Raw genomic sequence first — 15,863 nt, 5'->3', positions numbered from 1 at the left:
AGCTCCAACAGAGCTTCCAGGTGCTATGAGCCTTCTGTTGTCTCCCTATTTGGCTTAGAGTCTACCATACCCTCCACTCTTCTGTGTTTTCACAGGTGCCCAAAACCCAGCCTGGTTCAGTCTAGCTCTGTCCTCCCCTGGGTCTTAATCTTGAGGACCCTCTAATGAGGCTTCCACTGAATTGCACCAGCCTGAACAGCACTAGCCAAGGCCATGGGTGGCCTCTATGTCATCAAGTCCAATGGTCAGTATCCTCAGTCCTCACCTGACCTCAAGACAACATTGGATGCACTGCTGGATTGCTTCTCCTTCAAACGCTCTATCTTAATTGGTCTCCTCTCCATCTCAGCCACTTTTCACTGACTGGTTCCTTATCACCTCCAAATCACCCCATCACCCCAGCCTCCACCCTTGGCCTCTAGTCCCACATACACTTGTCCCCTATACTCAACTCTCACATATCAAAATGCCTATGCAGCAGGGCTAATTACACCCCTGCTAGGCAATGCAAACTGAACATGCCCCAAAGCCAATTCTTAAACATTTCCCTCAGCAAATATGTCTGTCCCACCTATACACCTGCCATCAGGTAATGGCAACTGCATTCTTGACACCCTCCAGACCACAGTCTGGTACACTGTCCTGATTTCCTTTGCTTATCTCACACCCCATATCCCATCCACCAGGAACTCTCCATCTGACCATCGCTCCTCTTGACCTCCACTGCTATGACCCAGGTCCACTGAGATTACGCCAACAGCCTCCTCAGTGATCTCTCCAGTGCTGCCTGTAGTCCATGCAGCTGCCACAGGCCTCCTCACTCCTCTACTCAAAATCCTACTTAGTCTTCCCATCTCACTCAGAGAAGAGCCCCTCACAGTGGCCGTGTCCTAGCTATTCCTTTAGCCTGGAAGGCTCTTTGGATGTGTACTCAGTGGTCCCCTCACCTCCACCTGGTCTCCTGTTGGATGTCACCTTCTCAGTGAGGCCTCCTGGAAAACCCATCTCATTTTGCTTCTCGGCACTTATCTTCTAGTTGCTGATGTGACTAGTTGTCTGTCTCTCCTATAAGAATGTAAACTTCCCGAGGGTAGAACAGCACCCAGAACATGGCAGGTGCTCAATAAATATTTGTTAAATGAATTTGGGGAAAAAAATAGTGTATTTTTTTCGATCTTTCCACTTATGAAGTGGCCATTTTAGCTCTCTCAAAAAAGGTTTGTGTTTTAAGACTTACAGATCTCACACATTTCTTGGTAAAAGTATTCCTGAATATTTACAATTTTTCTTCCTGCTGTATAAGAGTTCTCTTTGTATCATTAGATATTCTAATGGCTATTACTAGCGAAAGGTAAATAATTTAAAGTTTTCTTATATGAGACCAACTCAATGACTCATTATTAGCTCTAGGTGCTTTTCAACGCTTTTTAAGTTCTAATAGCTGCGTGCTACAATATTTGCCATTGGTTTGAAAAAGACATTTCATATTAAGGAAATAGCTTCCTATGGCTATTTAAAAAATATTTTTATTACAAATTGATGCTAAATTATCTAATATCCCTTTCAGAAAACCTCCTTAGATGACTGTTTTTGTTTTTGTTTCTTAAAGTAGGCTCCATGTTCAACTTGGGGCTTGAACTCAGGACCCTGAGACTGAGTCATATGCTCTACCAACTGAGCCAACCAGGCGCTCCAAGAGTCTTTTCTCATTTAACCTCCTAGTATGTTGTTATAGTAATACACAAAATTCTTCCATTATAAATATACTTCGTCAAAATGAATTAGTGTTTTCAAAAGTTATCAAATTCACAAGCATTATGTTTCTGGTTTTTCTTTTTTCACATTCGTCTAAGCTTTTGTTTTACTATTTTTTTTTTAGGTTTTTGGAACCCAGGGTGACAGCTTCCTTTGAAGAATAAATATTTCTAGGGGCGCCTGAGTGACTCGGTTGTTAGGGGTCTGCCTTCAACTCAGGTCATGATCTCAGGGTCCTGGGATCAAGTGCCACATCAGGCTTCCTGCATCAGGGAGCCTGTATTTCCCTCTGCTTCCCACTCCTCCTGCTTGTGCTTTCTCGCTCTCTGTCTCTCTCTCCCCCCAACAAATAAATAAATAAAATCTTAAGAAGAATAAAGTACCTAAAAAATTCTTAAAAAAAAAAAAGAATAAATATTTCTACAACCTGGAATAATTTTTCTTAAAAACTTGAAAAAAACCCTGCATCAACAAATCAAAAAATAAATTAGGATCAGGAAGCATTTATGAGGACTCCAATTTTTTCATTGGTTACTACTTTAAGTTTTCCGAACCTTACGGTATCAATTCTGAAAATTTGTATCTTCTAGAAAATTTTACTTCTCTTAGCATTTTTTTTTTAGTTTAATAAATATTATGTTGTACTCTGTGGTAACATTTTCCTCTAGGTTAAACGTTTTTCTAGCCCCATTACCTCTAATTTCTTCTAGGTTTTTTTCTTCCAACCCTCACTCCCCAATTAAATATGCCAAAGTATATGTTTTTCACACTCTGCTTTCAAAGACCAAGTGCTTTCTATTTATTTATTTATTTTTGCGTTTTCACTGATTTTTCTTCTTTAAGAGTTCTGCCCATAACTGCTATCAGGACCACTGAACAAGAAATGGGTGTCCCTGCTGAAAGTGGGCAACCCTACTTCCTGTAAAGGAGAACCGTGGGATGGTGGGTATGGAGAAAAGTTGAAGTTATGGTTCAGCCCCAAGTCTCAGGGTAGGGAACCCAACAAAGGCCTCACTGAGGCCCCACCCCACACTTGAACACCTGCATGGACACTTTCTCCAAGTTCCAGAGGAGTCCAATTAGACTCTGCTTTGAGTAACTGTGAGTAAGCAAGGTTAAGTTACAAATTTTTATGGTTATCAACAAGTATACAATACTACTCTGCCAGCTTTCAAAAATGTGGAATTAATCTATGGTCACTAAGAGGTGGGTCTGTTTACCTTTAAAGTGTGTGTAGAGTATTTGCAGAGCATAAACTGTCAGTGGATTACGGCTGATGCCTTCCAAACCACTCACTCTTGCCCCATCTTCTCCCAGAGCTCCAGGCTCAATTCCAAATCTTGTGACATTCTTCCCTGCCCCCACTCCCCAGACTCAGTACATCCCACACTGAATTGGTATCCATCCTCATAAGCCCACTATCGATATGGTCTGAGAGAGGACACCACCGGCTATGCAGGCACCAGCTAGGAATCTCCTTCATCCCTCCCCTGCTTTGTCCTAAGAATTTCTCAAGTCAGTCTCCCTCTCCATCCCAATTATCCCAGGCCTGGTTCAGGCCCTTACAGTTTTCATCTGAACCACTGAAACAATCTCCTTTTCTACATACCTATCAGAATGATCTCCCTCTTACACCTCAAATCTTTTAAAGGCTCCCTATCTCTTCCACAATAAAGGCCACCTTCATTAACAGGGAACACAAACCTTCTATGACCTGGCCCCTGACACTTAGCCAGCTCCACTCTGTACTATTCCCTGCCTTGTATGTAAAGATCCAGCTGTGGTGAAATGCTGCTGACCCACCATGTGCATCAGGCCTTTCTGGCTTCTGCTCTGTCTGGGAAATGCTTCAGGCCATTCTTGGGCTAGACGACAGGCTTTCCAAGGTATAGTAACTCTAGCACCCTGGCATCTGAATGTACAACACATGGCTTTTAACTACTCTTAATGACATTCCTCTTCTTCAGTTCAAATTTGTAAAATGTGTCCCTTTCCATTTCAAGTCCATTAAACACTTTTCAAATATACTCAAGGTCAGGTAAAAAACTTTTCATCGGGCCCCTTTTCATGTGTGCTGGTTTCTGTGGAATAAATAAAGTGTGCTTACAGACTTAGTGATCCACTGATGAAGGTAGTGATTCAGTTCACCAGGACAAACGGCAGAACGTGGGGAGTTCTACATTGAAGATATAAACATATACCCAATGAGGGCAGGAGTGGGGGCACTGAATGCAGCTGGAGGCAGGCAGTGGGGACAGTGACTGCACAGATCTTGAGGGACAGGCAGGGTGTGACCGATGGTGATGGAGAGGGATGGCCCAGACGCAAGGTTGCTATAAGGACCAAAACAGTCCACCAGGCCATGGAGGTGCTGCTGCTGACTGCAGACAGCTGCCAGGGCTGCCCATCCCAAAAGGCAGCCCCACTCACCGCCTGAGTGACTCCGGAGGATAGAGACACATCGCCACTGCTCCACATTGGCAAGCTTACCACTGGAGCCGAACACGGTGCTGGGGCCGATGTACCTGTGTGAAAGAGGAGTCAGAAAGGCACTCCAAGCATACTCGAGGCACGGCACAGAGATGTCACTGCAGCATGGCTTATCATGGCAGACAGAACAAAGCAAACCAGACAATGGCTAGAAAGCATCAAATTGTTGAACAAAAGGGACTGATTAGGTAAGTTATGTTCCATGCACTTAATGAAATACTAAATAGCCATCACAAATCTTGTGGTAAGAGACTATCCACTGTATGGGGAAATGTTCACCAAATATAATTAAATGAAAAAAGCAGGCCACAGGACATCCTATACAATATGAAGATATCACTATGTAAAGAAAAAAAAATACATGTAATATCGGTATCATCTATGCATGGAAAATGGATCAGAAAGACACACATGAAAAATACCAAAATATTAATCATGGCTTTTTTGGATGGTGATTTTCACATACTTTTTCAGATTCCCAAATTATCTACTAAATTCGTTATTTATATTGACTAAAGCAGCAAAGCCAACAGTCTTTTTAAAGCTCTCTTGCAAAGCAGTCAAAGCCCGGGTACTAACTGCTTGCCATGCAAGCAGTCGGGTAGGTCCCCATGGAGGTGGTGCTGACACCACTGATAGAGCCTCTGTTAACACACTCTGCTCCCACAACTCTTTACCAACTCACAGAAGGAGCTCACTGAGTGGGCCAAAGGAGATAGCACGCCTTTGCTCTCATGGCCACGGCCAAAGGGCCACTCTGGCTAAGCAGCGGGGTAGGGTCTGGTTCCCTAGTCTGACTAGCTCCCAGAATCACCTGGGGAGCTGGTTATGGAACAGACTCCCAGGACCCACCCCGAGACACTCTGCCTAGGTTTAAAGAAAAAGTTTTCTACGTGATGGTTAGTTCATTATGGGTACAGAGCAGGCACTTTCAAAGGGGACTCCTTAGAGTCCCAGGGTAGGGCTGACAGAGAATGAGGTGAGTGGCAAAGAGGGCAGGCTCCAGATACCAACCCCACATTCCATCAGAGCACTTTGACTTTAACCTATTCTGTATGTTGGAAAATTTCATTTGAAGAGCAAAACAAAGTTACCAAGGTCAGCAATGGAAAGGATTAATATTCTTTTCAGATGGACATGCTGCAGCCCTGGGAGGGGGCGACTGAGTAGGTCTCCAGGCAGGTGGGTGGCTTCTCAAAGCCCTAGTCAGGCCCCAGTGGCTCCAGGCCTATGTGTGCTTCCTGCTACTCAGGAAGTTTGGAGTTCTAGGGACTTCAGTGCCAGAATGGGGAAAGGTGACTGTGATTAAGACCAGCAAAGAAGCTTCTAAAAATAAAATGTGAAGAAAGGAAAATGATGCTTACGTAGCCCGCTTCCACACCATAATCAGTTTGTCATCTCCCCCAGAAGCTAAATACATCCCACTGTTTGACCACCGCACACAGTTCACACATGCTGGGAAGAAAAAAAAATAGGGTGATGAAAATCCAATAGTCATGCCCATTTGCTTTATGCAGAGTCTAGCAAGATGCAAAGGGTTTATAAAACCTATTCTCTCTCAACTATTCAAGGCATCCACTGTGGGTGAGTCCCAGAAGAACAATCCAGATTAAATACTATCCTACCTGTACTGTAATAACAAATGATCAGGACAGAGTTTGGCGAGGGGAAGTCTACATAACCTGAGAAGTGTTAGTGCTGGATGAAACAATCAACAGGAGGTGGATTTCCATGAAAACTTGTAACTAAATCTCTATTTCAAAAGGGCTATCTCATGATGAGATGTGTTCCTGAGCAGGGAGAAGTCCTGAAATGAGGGCATGTACTAAAAAGGCTGAGATGCCCTTCACAAAACTTTCAGGGGAGCAGCTTGTTAGAGCATAAAACTCTGACTTCATCCTATCTGTGGCCTTTTTAAATTTGGATTTTCCAAACTTGTCAGAACTACAGGTTGACTGGTTCTGCACTTATAAATTAAGACCAGCAGAAATGCCTCCTAGGCCCCGATGGGTGAGAGCGTCTGGGAGCACTCACAGCTCGGCCTTTGGGAACCCTGCAATACAAGGGACACTATCCAAGTTGTAGCCCACACATGGCCTGCGAGTGACTTGTGCTCCAAGTCAGAGGGCACTGAGGCACGTTGGGAGAGCAAGAACACACAGAGCTAAGGAAGGGGACATAGCTGTTAATGGAGCATCTCAGGGAAGGCAGCTAGGTTGGAAACCAGAGCCAGATACAGTCACCCTGATGCTCAGAAGCAGGAAACTAAGGCACTAAATATAGGAAAGGAAACCACAACACTGTCCGACCATCAAAAGGATCCTGGCAGAGGGCCTCAGAGTGACACTGTGGCAATCTGAGACATTTTGGTGAGTTGTCTTTAATACACCCTTCCCCAGAACCCTACTGCTTCCAGGTCACTGGCCCCAAAGCCCCATGGAATCAGGCAGTAACGACTCATGAGCAGGAAATCACCAGAGGTACCTGCAGACTGTCCAAAGATGGTTCTGTGGGCGGGCCGAGTCTTCTGCTGAATAACTCACCCAGGTGTGCAGCCAACATCTGTGCCTTCAGACAGCAGGCCGAGGGGAGTTACCGCCGCACGGGGCCTTATCTTTCTAATTACAAACACATGTGCTAACCTTGGGCACTCTGCCAACACGCAAAGCCTGCAAAGGGCCACTCTGTAATACCTAAGTGATTGTCCATCTGGCAAAGCATCTTGGGAATATTTTCATCCTTCTCGTCATCCTCCTGGAGGACTGGAGACATATTCCAGATCACAACCTTCCCAGAATCCTGTCCTGGAATGAAGGATCAGAAAAAATTCAATGTGCAAGAAGTAGAAATTTGATATTAACTCTGAGACACAGTCTTCACTTAGCTTTCATAAATCATAATGGACTAGACTGGAGGAGACTAAATTTGCATCATTAATTTAAGTTACAGAAAAGAAATGAAGAAAGATTAAGTGCTGAAGGGGGTCAAAAAGCATATGGATTTAGTAGTAGGGGGAAGCCAACCTGACTTTGAAAAGAACTCTGGACTAGAAATCAGGAGAGGACTGAGCTCTAGTCTGTCCTCTACAACAGATCCCTCAGGAGCCCCTAGAAGGTCCTCATCCCTGCCCACAAACCAGACTCCTCATCTGTAAGTTGAAGACTGGAAAAACTGATGTCCCAGGACCCTTTCAGGTTTGTGCATGGGAACCCTAGCAACCAAGGGCAACAGCACATTCCTGCCAGTACTTTGATCCCTTTTCAGGTGCTGCCTGGAGTCAAGGGCAGCCCCCAGAGCTGACTGGATGCTTTGAGACCCACGTCTCAATGAAATGTGCCCTGTATACAGGAAAAAAGGCTCATTATCTTCTTATCTGCCCTTTGCTGTCACCTATAGATGGGAGAGCAACCAAAAGAGGGCATTTAGGGATCCTGGATCATAAGGTGATATAAAACCCAGCTAAAAAATTTATCTATGGGGGTGCCTGGGTGGTTCAATGGGTTAAAGCCTCTGCCTTTGGCTCAGGTCATGATCCCAGGGTCCTGGGATCGAGCCCCACATCAGGCGCTCTGCTCGGCAGGGAGCCTGCTTCCTTTCCTCTCTCTCTGCCTGCCTTTCTGCCTACTTGTGATCTCTGTTTGTCAAATAAATAAAATAGAAATCTTTAAAAAAAAATTAAAAAAATTATCTATGCATTTTGGCAATGATCTTTTCTTTTCTTTTGCAATGATTTTTCTTTCTAAGCTTCTCACTTACTGATAACTGATGAAAGTCTGGCCCCTCATTTAACTATTACAGAGGAAGAAACACCAATAAATGCCTACAAATGGACATGTCAGAATTATCATAAGGCATACCTGAAACTGCCTATTGGCCAGTATATAAAAATATTTCCTAAACAGCTCTTCTTGACCATACTACATACTGAGAAGGGTGGGAAGGTATGTCTCTTTTTATGGATGAGGAAAAAAACCCTGTCCCCCAGCTTAGTGCAGTAGTCATAGATGATGTCAGTGGGTACCTTCCAGGTGCAGTCCGTAATGTGCTGGAAGGAGATCAAGGGTCCCCTGCATACCCTTGCAGCAGGAAGCTCATAGGCAACCCACCCTGTAGCACCTGGCCCAAGGGCCTGGAACTCACAGGGGCACTCTTCAGGTGCTGTCCAGGAAGGCCTTGGCCAGAGGAAGACGCTGCTCTATAGTGAAGCTGTCGGGGGCTGAGATCTGTGGGAATGCCTCCTTGTTCCACCATATACACATCTTGGTGTCCTGGCGTGAAAATGACTATCTTTCCAAGCAGCACTGTTTCTGTGACACTGTAACACCGATGAAGCATGCTAATACTATTATGGGCCGTATTTTCAAATGGCGCAGGCGTTTTTACTTGCCCACAGCATACTTCTTCTCTAACTTAGCTGAATTCCTCTGAGCCCAGGAAAGGCCTCATAACTACATGACTAACTCTGTAGTTTTAGTTTAACCACTTCTTCCCCTTTTTCAGATGAGAAAGTACTGCCAGAACGAAGATGAGGACCCAACCTTGGCCTCAAGGGCTGGGGATCTATCCATGGGACCACCTGCCACTTGCCACCTTCAATAAGCTGGGATTTGGGGATGTAAAATGATTTGAATATTAACCCAATGAATAGGAATTAGAAAGATACACCCACTACTGAAATATTTATATGGAGCAAGCACACTAGAGAAAAAAAAAAAAAAAAAAAAAAAAGGGTTTTGAGATAACAGATTATAATTGTACATTTTAAATGGAGTCATATCCATACTGAAAAAAGAAAGTATTCTATCTTCAGCTCAGTGGGCAACCAGGAGAAGCAGAGCAAGGTGTCAGGACCGTGCATGCTCCTTCTGTTACTCTGTGAACGTACCTTGTCCTCCAGTTGCGAACTTGGTCCCGTCAGGGTGAATATCAACTGAAAAAATTGGCTTTCCTGGAAATAAAGGGAAAAAAAACACACACAACATCTATCTTGGCTTGTATTCACTGGAGAATAGCAACAAAGTCAAAATTTTTGAAACAGTGGTTATTTGAGTAATATGTCTAATTGCTGCTCCTGGGAAAAAATAATAGGCTGCGGATAAATTCCTTCTAAGAGTGGAATGATCTAACAGTTTTCGTTAAAGTAGAAACTGCTGGAAGACTCTCCAAGTGACATTAAATAGCTGAGTCTCAAAGGGGAACAAAGCTTTCTGTCATTAGAACGGAGTCCAAAGATTGCTTGAGCGTTTGCACAGAGGTCCAATAGACAGTAGCTGGCCACATTCTGGGGACACACATTTGTTAAAGCTATGAGCTGTTTATGACAGCAGCTCTGAGTTACAGAGCTACATCTTCAGCTACCTCTCCATCCCATGGACCTGCACTTGGCTAGCAGCCTGGACACAAGAACCCTGGCCTTTCTGCCTTGCTGACAGCTGGGTAGGACCAGTAGCTGACCACAGTTATCACTTCCCTCATCCTTCTGCTTCCAAAAGCCCCCCTATATACTTGTGTTGCTTCGAAGTCTGTGGAGAGTCAGCTTTCTTGGCCTCTCCTATGGCTGAACTTCCTTCATAGGATGTGCTCTGTTCAACTGGATGCTCAGTCCCTCCAGGGGGAAGAACTGTAGCTACAAGCTCCTGGAGTCCCCACAGGGTGCAGACCCACACCAAGGGCCCATGAAGCGGTGTGGCTAGCTTGGTGGACCAGACTGGTAAGGCGTCATGACAGCTTGAAACCCAGCAAACTGAAGTGTTGCTGGGGCCTGGTCCCTGTGGCATTTGTCGGGCTAACCAGTCTGCTTCCATGCTAAGAGTGGCATGTCAATTGTTGTCAAGTTTATCACCATATCCTCAGCTTCTAGCAAAGGCCTGATGAGTGGTGGCTCAGTAACATTTATTCAGTGACAAATCAGATGCATGACAATAGACTGAACGTCAGCAATCACTAATACAGACAAGGTGCTGTTGCCAAGGAGTCTCTTGGTTGAAGATGCTGTCTCCGTTACCTAAGAGGAGTTGGCATGGACACCAGAAGGAGGGCTACCAGCTCTAGAATCACATGATGGCAAGTGGAGACAGGGCAGGGTGGGGCAGGGGCAGGCGGTGGCGCCTAACAGCTGAAAGTCTTGCCAGGGTTACTGTCCAAATACGGAAAATCAAATATTGGTACCCAAAAAGGCAATGGCCAGCGTGGGCCCCAAGGAATAGACAGCTCACTTTATCTTCTTCCAGAGAGCCATACCCCTAACAGGCAAATCGAGCCTGAGCTTCCACAGACAAGGAGAAATGTGCTCTCCTTCCTGTCATTACACAGTAGGGTGAAACAGCTGTGTAAGGACACTAGCAAGCAGGTGTCCCAAATGCAAGGGCCCTATTTTGTCTCAGAGAACAAGCAGAAACTCAAGCAAAGTTGGAAATCGAATCACATACTATTTCATCTCTACTACTTACTGAAATTCAAAACAACAAAGGCTGCTACAGCAGGACCCTGCCATGCTGGCAGCTCTAGCCAGGTTCCCCAGACCCTCAGTCACCTCCAGGTCCACACCTAAGAGCCAGAGCTTTACAGTGACGGGTCAAGTTTAGCCAAGCTGCTACTGAGTGCCTTCCTGGAGCACAAACATACGGGAAATTCAGCCCTGGTCTGCCCTGAGCGTTTACTCCAAGGATTCCCAAGACAAGCCCCAAAACAGCTTGGCACTCTATATAGCTTGGAAGGAGCCAGAACAGCAGTGGAGCGCACTTACAAGGACCCGAGGAGAGAGAGCTATTGCTATTCTTCCACAGTCCAGATGGGCAGACCCTAATTAGCCCCATCTTTGCCTTCAAAAGAAGAATCCAGAAAACTATGTACAGTAGGTAAAAAGAAGGTAGGGACTGAGAATACAGGTAAAAAAGACTGGAAGTGTTAACACTGGTGTTCCTGTGCCTATGCACTCAGACCTACACTGGCACACCACGCCCTTGCTGGGTCAGGTGGTTGTCTCGTGTGTTAAGCCAGAGAGCCTGACACACTGCTGCTGAGAATGTGCCATACTTTCCCAGAGGCTGAGGACCTAGGACGGAAGCAGTAGCAAGAAAGTGGGTTTCTTGACCATCTGGGGCACGACAAGTGCCTGACAGGGAAGCCTCAAGAAAAAAGAAAGGACAATTAGGGCTATGAGCTGTGCAGACCATGGCTTCTAGTGCTGAGAATGAGTTGGGCCAGTCCTCGTAGATGCCAGCCATCTACTCCTTATGGGAGAGGCAGAGCAACAGTGGGGTAAGCCCTGTGGAGCTCTCCTTCCCAGTCCATGACATACTCTACTAAGCATCTGATGTGGCCCCTCAAGCCACGCAGGCAGCACAGTCCAGGGTATTCTCTAAATCTCACACCACCCGGTGCAATGGATCGTTCTGACATCCTCATTTGACAGAGGGGGAAACCGAGGCACAAAACTTAGGGAAGTTGCCCAAGGTGATGCAGCTTGAGGCGGCACACTGGATGCTCAGCTTTAAGTATATAATGTGCTGCCCCTTCAGATGAAGCTGGGAAGGGACATGCCTGGACATGCTGGGAGGCCTTTGATGTCACTGCCTGGAGGGAAGAGATTCAAAGCCCACAGGTGAAAGGTGAAGTAGGGAGTCAGAGGGAGAGTGAGAGCTATGCACAGATGTGCAACTGGTCTTGATGACCTGGACGAGGCCTTGGACTTGCTATACTGAGCTTTGATCACCCTGGACACCTCAGTCCCAAGGCCTGGGGAGACTGCTACCTGGTTAGGCTCTGGTGAAACACATCTCTCAGGACTCCTGCCCTTGCATGCTTCCCTTTCCTTGAATTTGGATTGGCTCTGTGATCTGTTTTAACTAAGAGAATGTGACTGAAGTGATGCTGCTCCAGTTCTGAGATTAAGCCTAAAGAAGGTCCAGCAGTTCAACTTTTGCCCTCTGGAGGAAGCCAGAGCCCTGTGGCATTTGTCTGGCTCCAGTGATCAGGTGGTTGCCATGTAAGAAGTCCAAGTACCCTGAGGCCACTGTGTTGAGACCCCCCAAGCTGGCCAAAGAATCCAGGGTCAAAGGGTCAAAGAATCCAGACAACAGTGAGAATGAGAGCCCTGAAACAGGACCCAGGGCGAACTGTTCTGGCCCCAAACTGCTCCAGCCATCCCAGCAGATTCAGTGCAAAACTAAGATGAGCTGTCCCTGCTGAGCCTGGCCAGGTTTCACAATCACAAACAAATAATAAAATTGCTATTGTTTTTAAGCCAGCAAGGTTAGGGGTAGTTTGTTATGCTAATTCATTTGGTTTCCTGCCTAGGGCAACTGGAGCTACATATTTGTCATTTTCACCAGAAAAGTTCTAGCTGACTCAACTTGAGTCTTGAGAAGGCCATCCATCAGTGTGGAGCATGCACCTGGCCACAGGAGGGCTTTTCAGTTCCGTTAAGTCTGTGAGACACTGTATTATATGCCCCCCAAGAAGTACATCAAAATGACTTACATGCAAGTCAGAAACAAACCTGACTCCCCAAGAGCACACAGAGCAGAGCCTAGGTAAGCAGAGGGGCTTCGCTGCACAGGTACCCATCACAGCCCAAGTCTTCCCCACCACACCCACTCATAGCATCCATGGGATGTTTTCTCATCCATCCACCTTTGTGGTTGTCTATGAGCCTGCTATGGGACTAAGCAGAGGAAAGGTAAAGCCAATAAAGGTTCAGCCCTGCCCTCAGGAAGCTCCCAGGGATGGGTGTCTGCACAGGTGAAAAGCTACCTAACTCACCCTGGGCTTTCTACAGAAATCACAACTGAAGTGAGTCCCAAAGTCTGAAGAGGAGTTAGCCAGAAGAGTAGGGAAGGGAATTTCAGGCATTGGGGACATGACATAGAATACAGAATAATTCTGACAAGCTGCTGCAGAATGTGGGGAGAGGAGGCTTGGAGGATGGGTAGGGCCTAGCAAGACACCGTTGAGGAACACAGACCTTCCTCTACAGCTACCTCTGAAGCAAGGGAATGCTAAGGTCAGATTCACATTTCAGCTCCACATAGCTGCGTGGAGCATGGGCTTTTGTTAAGACCAGAGGGGGCCTCAAGGCTCCAGAGGAAGGCAGAAACAAGGGCTGGGAACAGTCCTGGGTGTGAACAATGAACATGCCTGGGTAGAATTCTTAGCCATGCCACTCAACAACTATGCAGCCTTGAGTAAGTTACTGAATGCCTCCAAATACCAGTTTTCCAATCTGAATGGTGTGGAATTCAGTCACCCTTACAAGTACATTCTCAGAGAGATTAAGATGCTGTGCCACATTGCTTCGAAGACGCACACATTTCACATGTGAACATTTCTGAGATCATAATGTGCTTTGGAGAAAGGTGTGACTGGGGTAATGTTTCCTTCTGTAGAGATGCGCCACAGAGTTGATGAAATATCGCTACTCAAAGCCACCAGCATGGTACTGGTTCCCTACTTCTTTCCAGCACTAGACTCTTCAGTCTAAGGAATATATCAGTTCATATACCCACAGTAGGAACAGACCTCCTTTTTCTAAAGGGCTCTTTGAGGCAGAGTAGAGGAAAAGGATCTATGGCCTGATTAGAGAACTTTTCCTGTGGCACAATGTTAAAGATGAATTCCTGTTTCCTGCATTCCACCTTTCTTTGTACAAAAACAAAGACAAGGGGTGCCTGGGTGGCTCCAGTCACGATCTCAGGGTCCTGGGATCGAGGCCTGCATCAGGATTCCTGCTCAGTGTGGAGCCTGCTTCTCCTTCTCCCTCTGACCCTTCCTCTGCTTCTGTTGTTTCTCTGTCAAATAAATAAATAAATAAAATCTTCATTTTTGTTTTTTTTAAAAACAGAGACAAAAGAGAAATTAATCCACTCCCTAGGCCCTAGAGCCACCAGGCAATTTCACATCCTCTGAATGAAGTGGCATGTTTTCCCTGCACGCCTACCAAAGCCCATTCTCCTTGGGGACCTGCTTTCAGGTGACCCCTCTTGGACACCTTCTTGCACCCCTCCTCAGACCACATAGAGCACCCTCCTGTCACTCTCTCCCCAGAATTGTGATAGTTGGCCATGTTCCCTGCCTGGGGGTTGCTGATCTGACAACTGCAGTGTGAATGCTCTCCCTCTGGCAGGAATAAAAAGTAAGGTACAGAAGCTGAATTTTGACAGGGCGTGGTCAGACAGCATCCTCCTCCCTGGTATCTGGGGAAAAGACTCCTGGAGGAGGCCCAAATGTGGAACTTAGTCTGAACCGAGAGCACTGGCCAAAGAGAAGCAGGGAGGGCCCAAACAAGAATGGCTGGCACTCTCAGTGGCCTTCAGATCTTTGGTTTGTGCTCCTCCTGTCTTTGAGTCTTTATGCTCTGAAAGCTCACTGGGCAGATCCAACTGGAACATCTGTGAGTACATACTGCTGGAATGGAAGCTTAGGGGAACCTGAGCCCTTTGCCCACTGTACATTGTTCCTGGAAACGCTTATCCTATACAGCCCATTAATACTTGGTTTTAACAAATGTTGGTGAATTTGTAACAAAAAATGAAACATGGGAAAATGTTTGAAACATTTATAAAGTGAAAAAAATTACAAAAGAATATTAAAATATAAGGTGGGTGCAAAGGACATGATCTTCTATGCAAAAAACCTTGAAGAGTCCACAGGATAAATTTAGTAAAATTGAATGACACAAAATCAGCAAACATTAGTTGCATTTCTGTACATCAAGTGAAAAATCTAAAAAAGAAACTAAGAAAACAATTCCATTTAAAATAGAATAAAAAAATACTTAGAAATAATAAACGTAACCAAGAAGGCTAAAGACTTGTACACTGAAGACTAGAAAACAGCGCTGAAAGAAATTAAAGACACAAATAAAAGGAAAAACTCTTATCTTCATAAACTGGAAAACTTAATACTGCTAAGATGTCAACAATATCCAAAGCTCTACAGATTTAATGCAATCCCTATCAAAACTACAGTGATGGGGTGCTTGGCTGGCTCAATCGGTACCAAGCGCACAAATCTTGATCTCAGGGTTCTGAGTTCCAGCACTGTGTTGGGAGTAGAGTTCACTTGAAACAAAACAAAACAAACACCAGCAATGACATTTTTTGCAGAAATAGAAAACCCATCCTATAAATTCTTATGGAATCTCATGGGACCCTGAATAGCTAAAAGAATCTTGGAAAATAACAAAGCTGAAGTCTTACACTTCCTGATCTCAAAACTAACTACAAAACTACAGTAATCAAAACAGTGCGTACTGGCATAAGACAGACATATAGACCAGCATAGCAGAATAGAGAGCACAGAAATAAACCCTTGCACATGTGGTCAAGTGATTTCTGACAAGGGCGCCAAGACCAGCCCATGGGAAAAGTTTCGTCAACAAATGGTGCTGGAAAAAATGAACACCCGCATGCAAAAGAATGAAGCTAGAGCATTATGCCATATAAGAATTTAACTGAAAATGGATCAAGGATGCAAATGTAAAACCTAACATTATAAAATTCAAGAGAACATGGGAGAAAGTTTAATGACAATGGATTTGGCAATGGTTTCTTAGACATGATACCAAAGACACAGGCATTAAGAGGTAAAAATAGACAAAGTGTACTTCTTAAAAATTA

The 15,863-nt window shown here is 45.2% G+C and overlaps 1 protein-coding gene across 8 annotated transcripts in view; it reads right to left on the bottom strand.

Moving 5' to 3' along the window:
- Nucleotides 1-15,863, bottom strand: part of LOC116878422 (protein HIRA) — an 86,491-nt gene that overhangs the window by 59,607 nt on the left and 11,021 nt on the right. For 4 of the 8 annotated variants that reach the window (XM_032875902.1, XM_032875904.1, XM_032875908.1 and 1 more), the window contains exons 2-5: nucleotides 9,131-9,193; nucleotides 6,939-7,049; nucleotides 5,610-5,700; nucleotides 4,186-4,280 (exon numbers count right to left, since the gene is read on the bottom strand). In XM_032875902.1, coding sequence (XP_032731793.1) covers nucleotides 4,186-4,280; nucleotides 5,610-5,700; nucleotides 6,939-7,049; nucleotides 9,131-9,193 — 360 coding nt within the window. The other 4 variants (XM_032875905.1, XM_032875903.1, XM_032875906.1 and 1 more) reach the window with 4 other exon arrangements.

The sequence above is a fragment of the Lontra canadensis genome, unplaced genomic scaffold, assembly GCF_010015895.1.
Source record: "Lontra canadensis isolate GAN:19392208 unplaced genomic scaffold, GSC_riverotter_1.0 scaffold57, whole genome shotgun sequence".
Lineage (NCBI taxonomy): Eukaryota > Metazoa > Chordata > Mammalia > Carnivora > Mustelidae > Lontra > Lontra canadensis.
The sequence above is the reverse complement of the archived record's forward strand: the minus strand, read 5'-3'. Positions and strand labels throughout refer to the sequence as shown.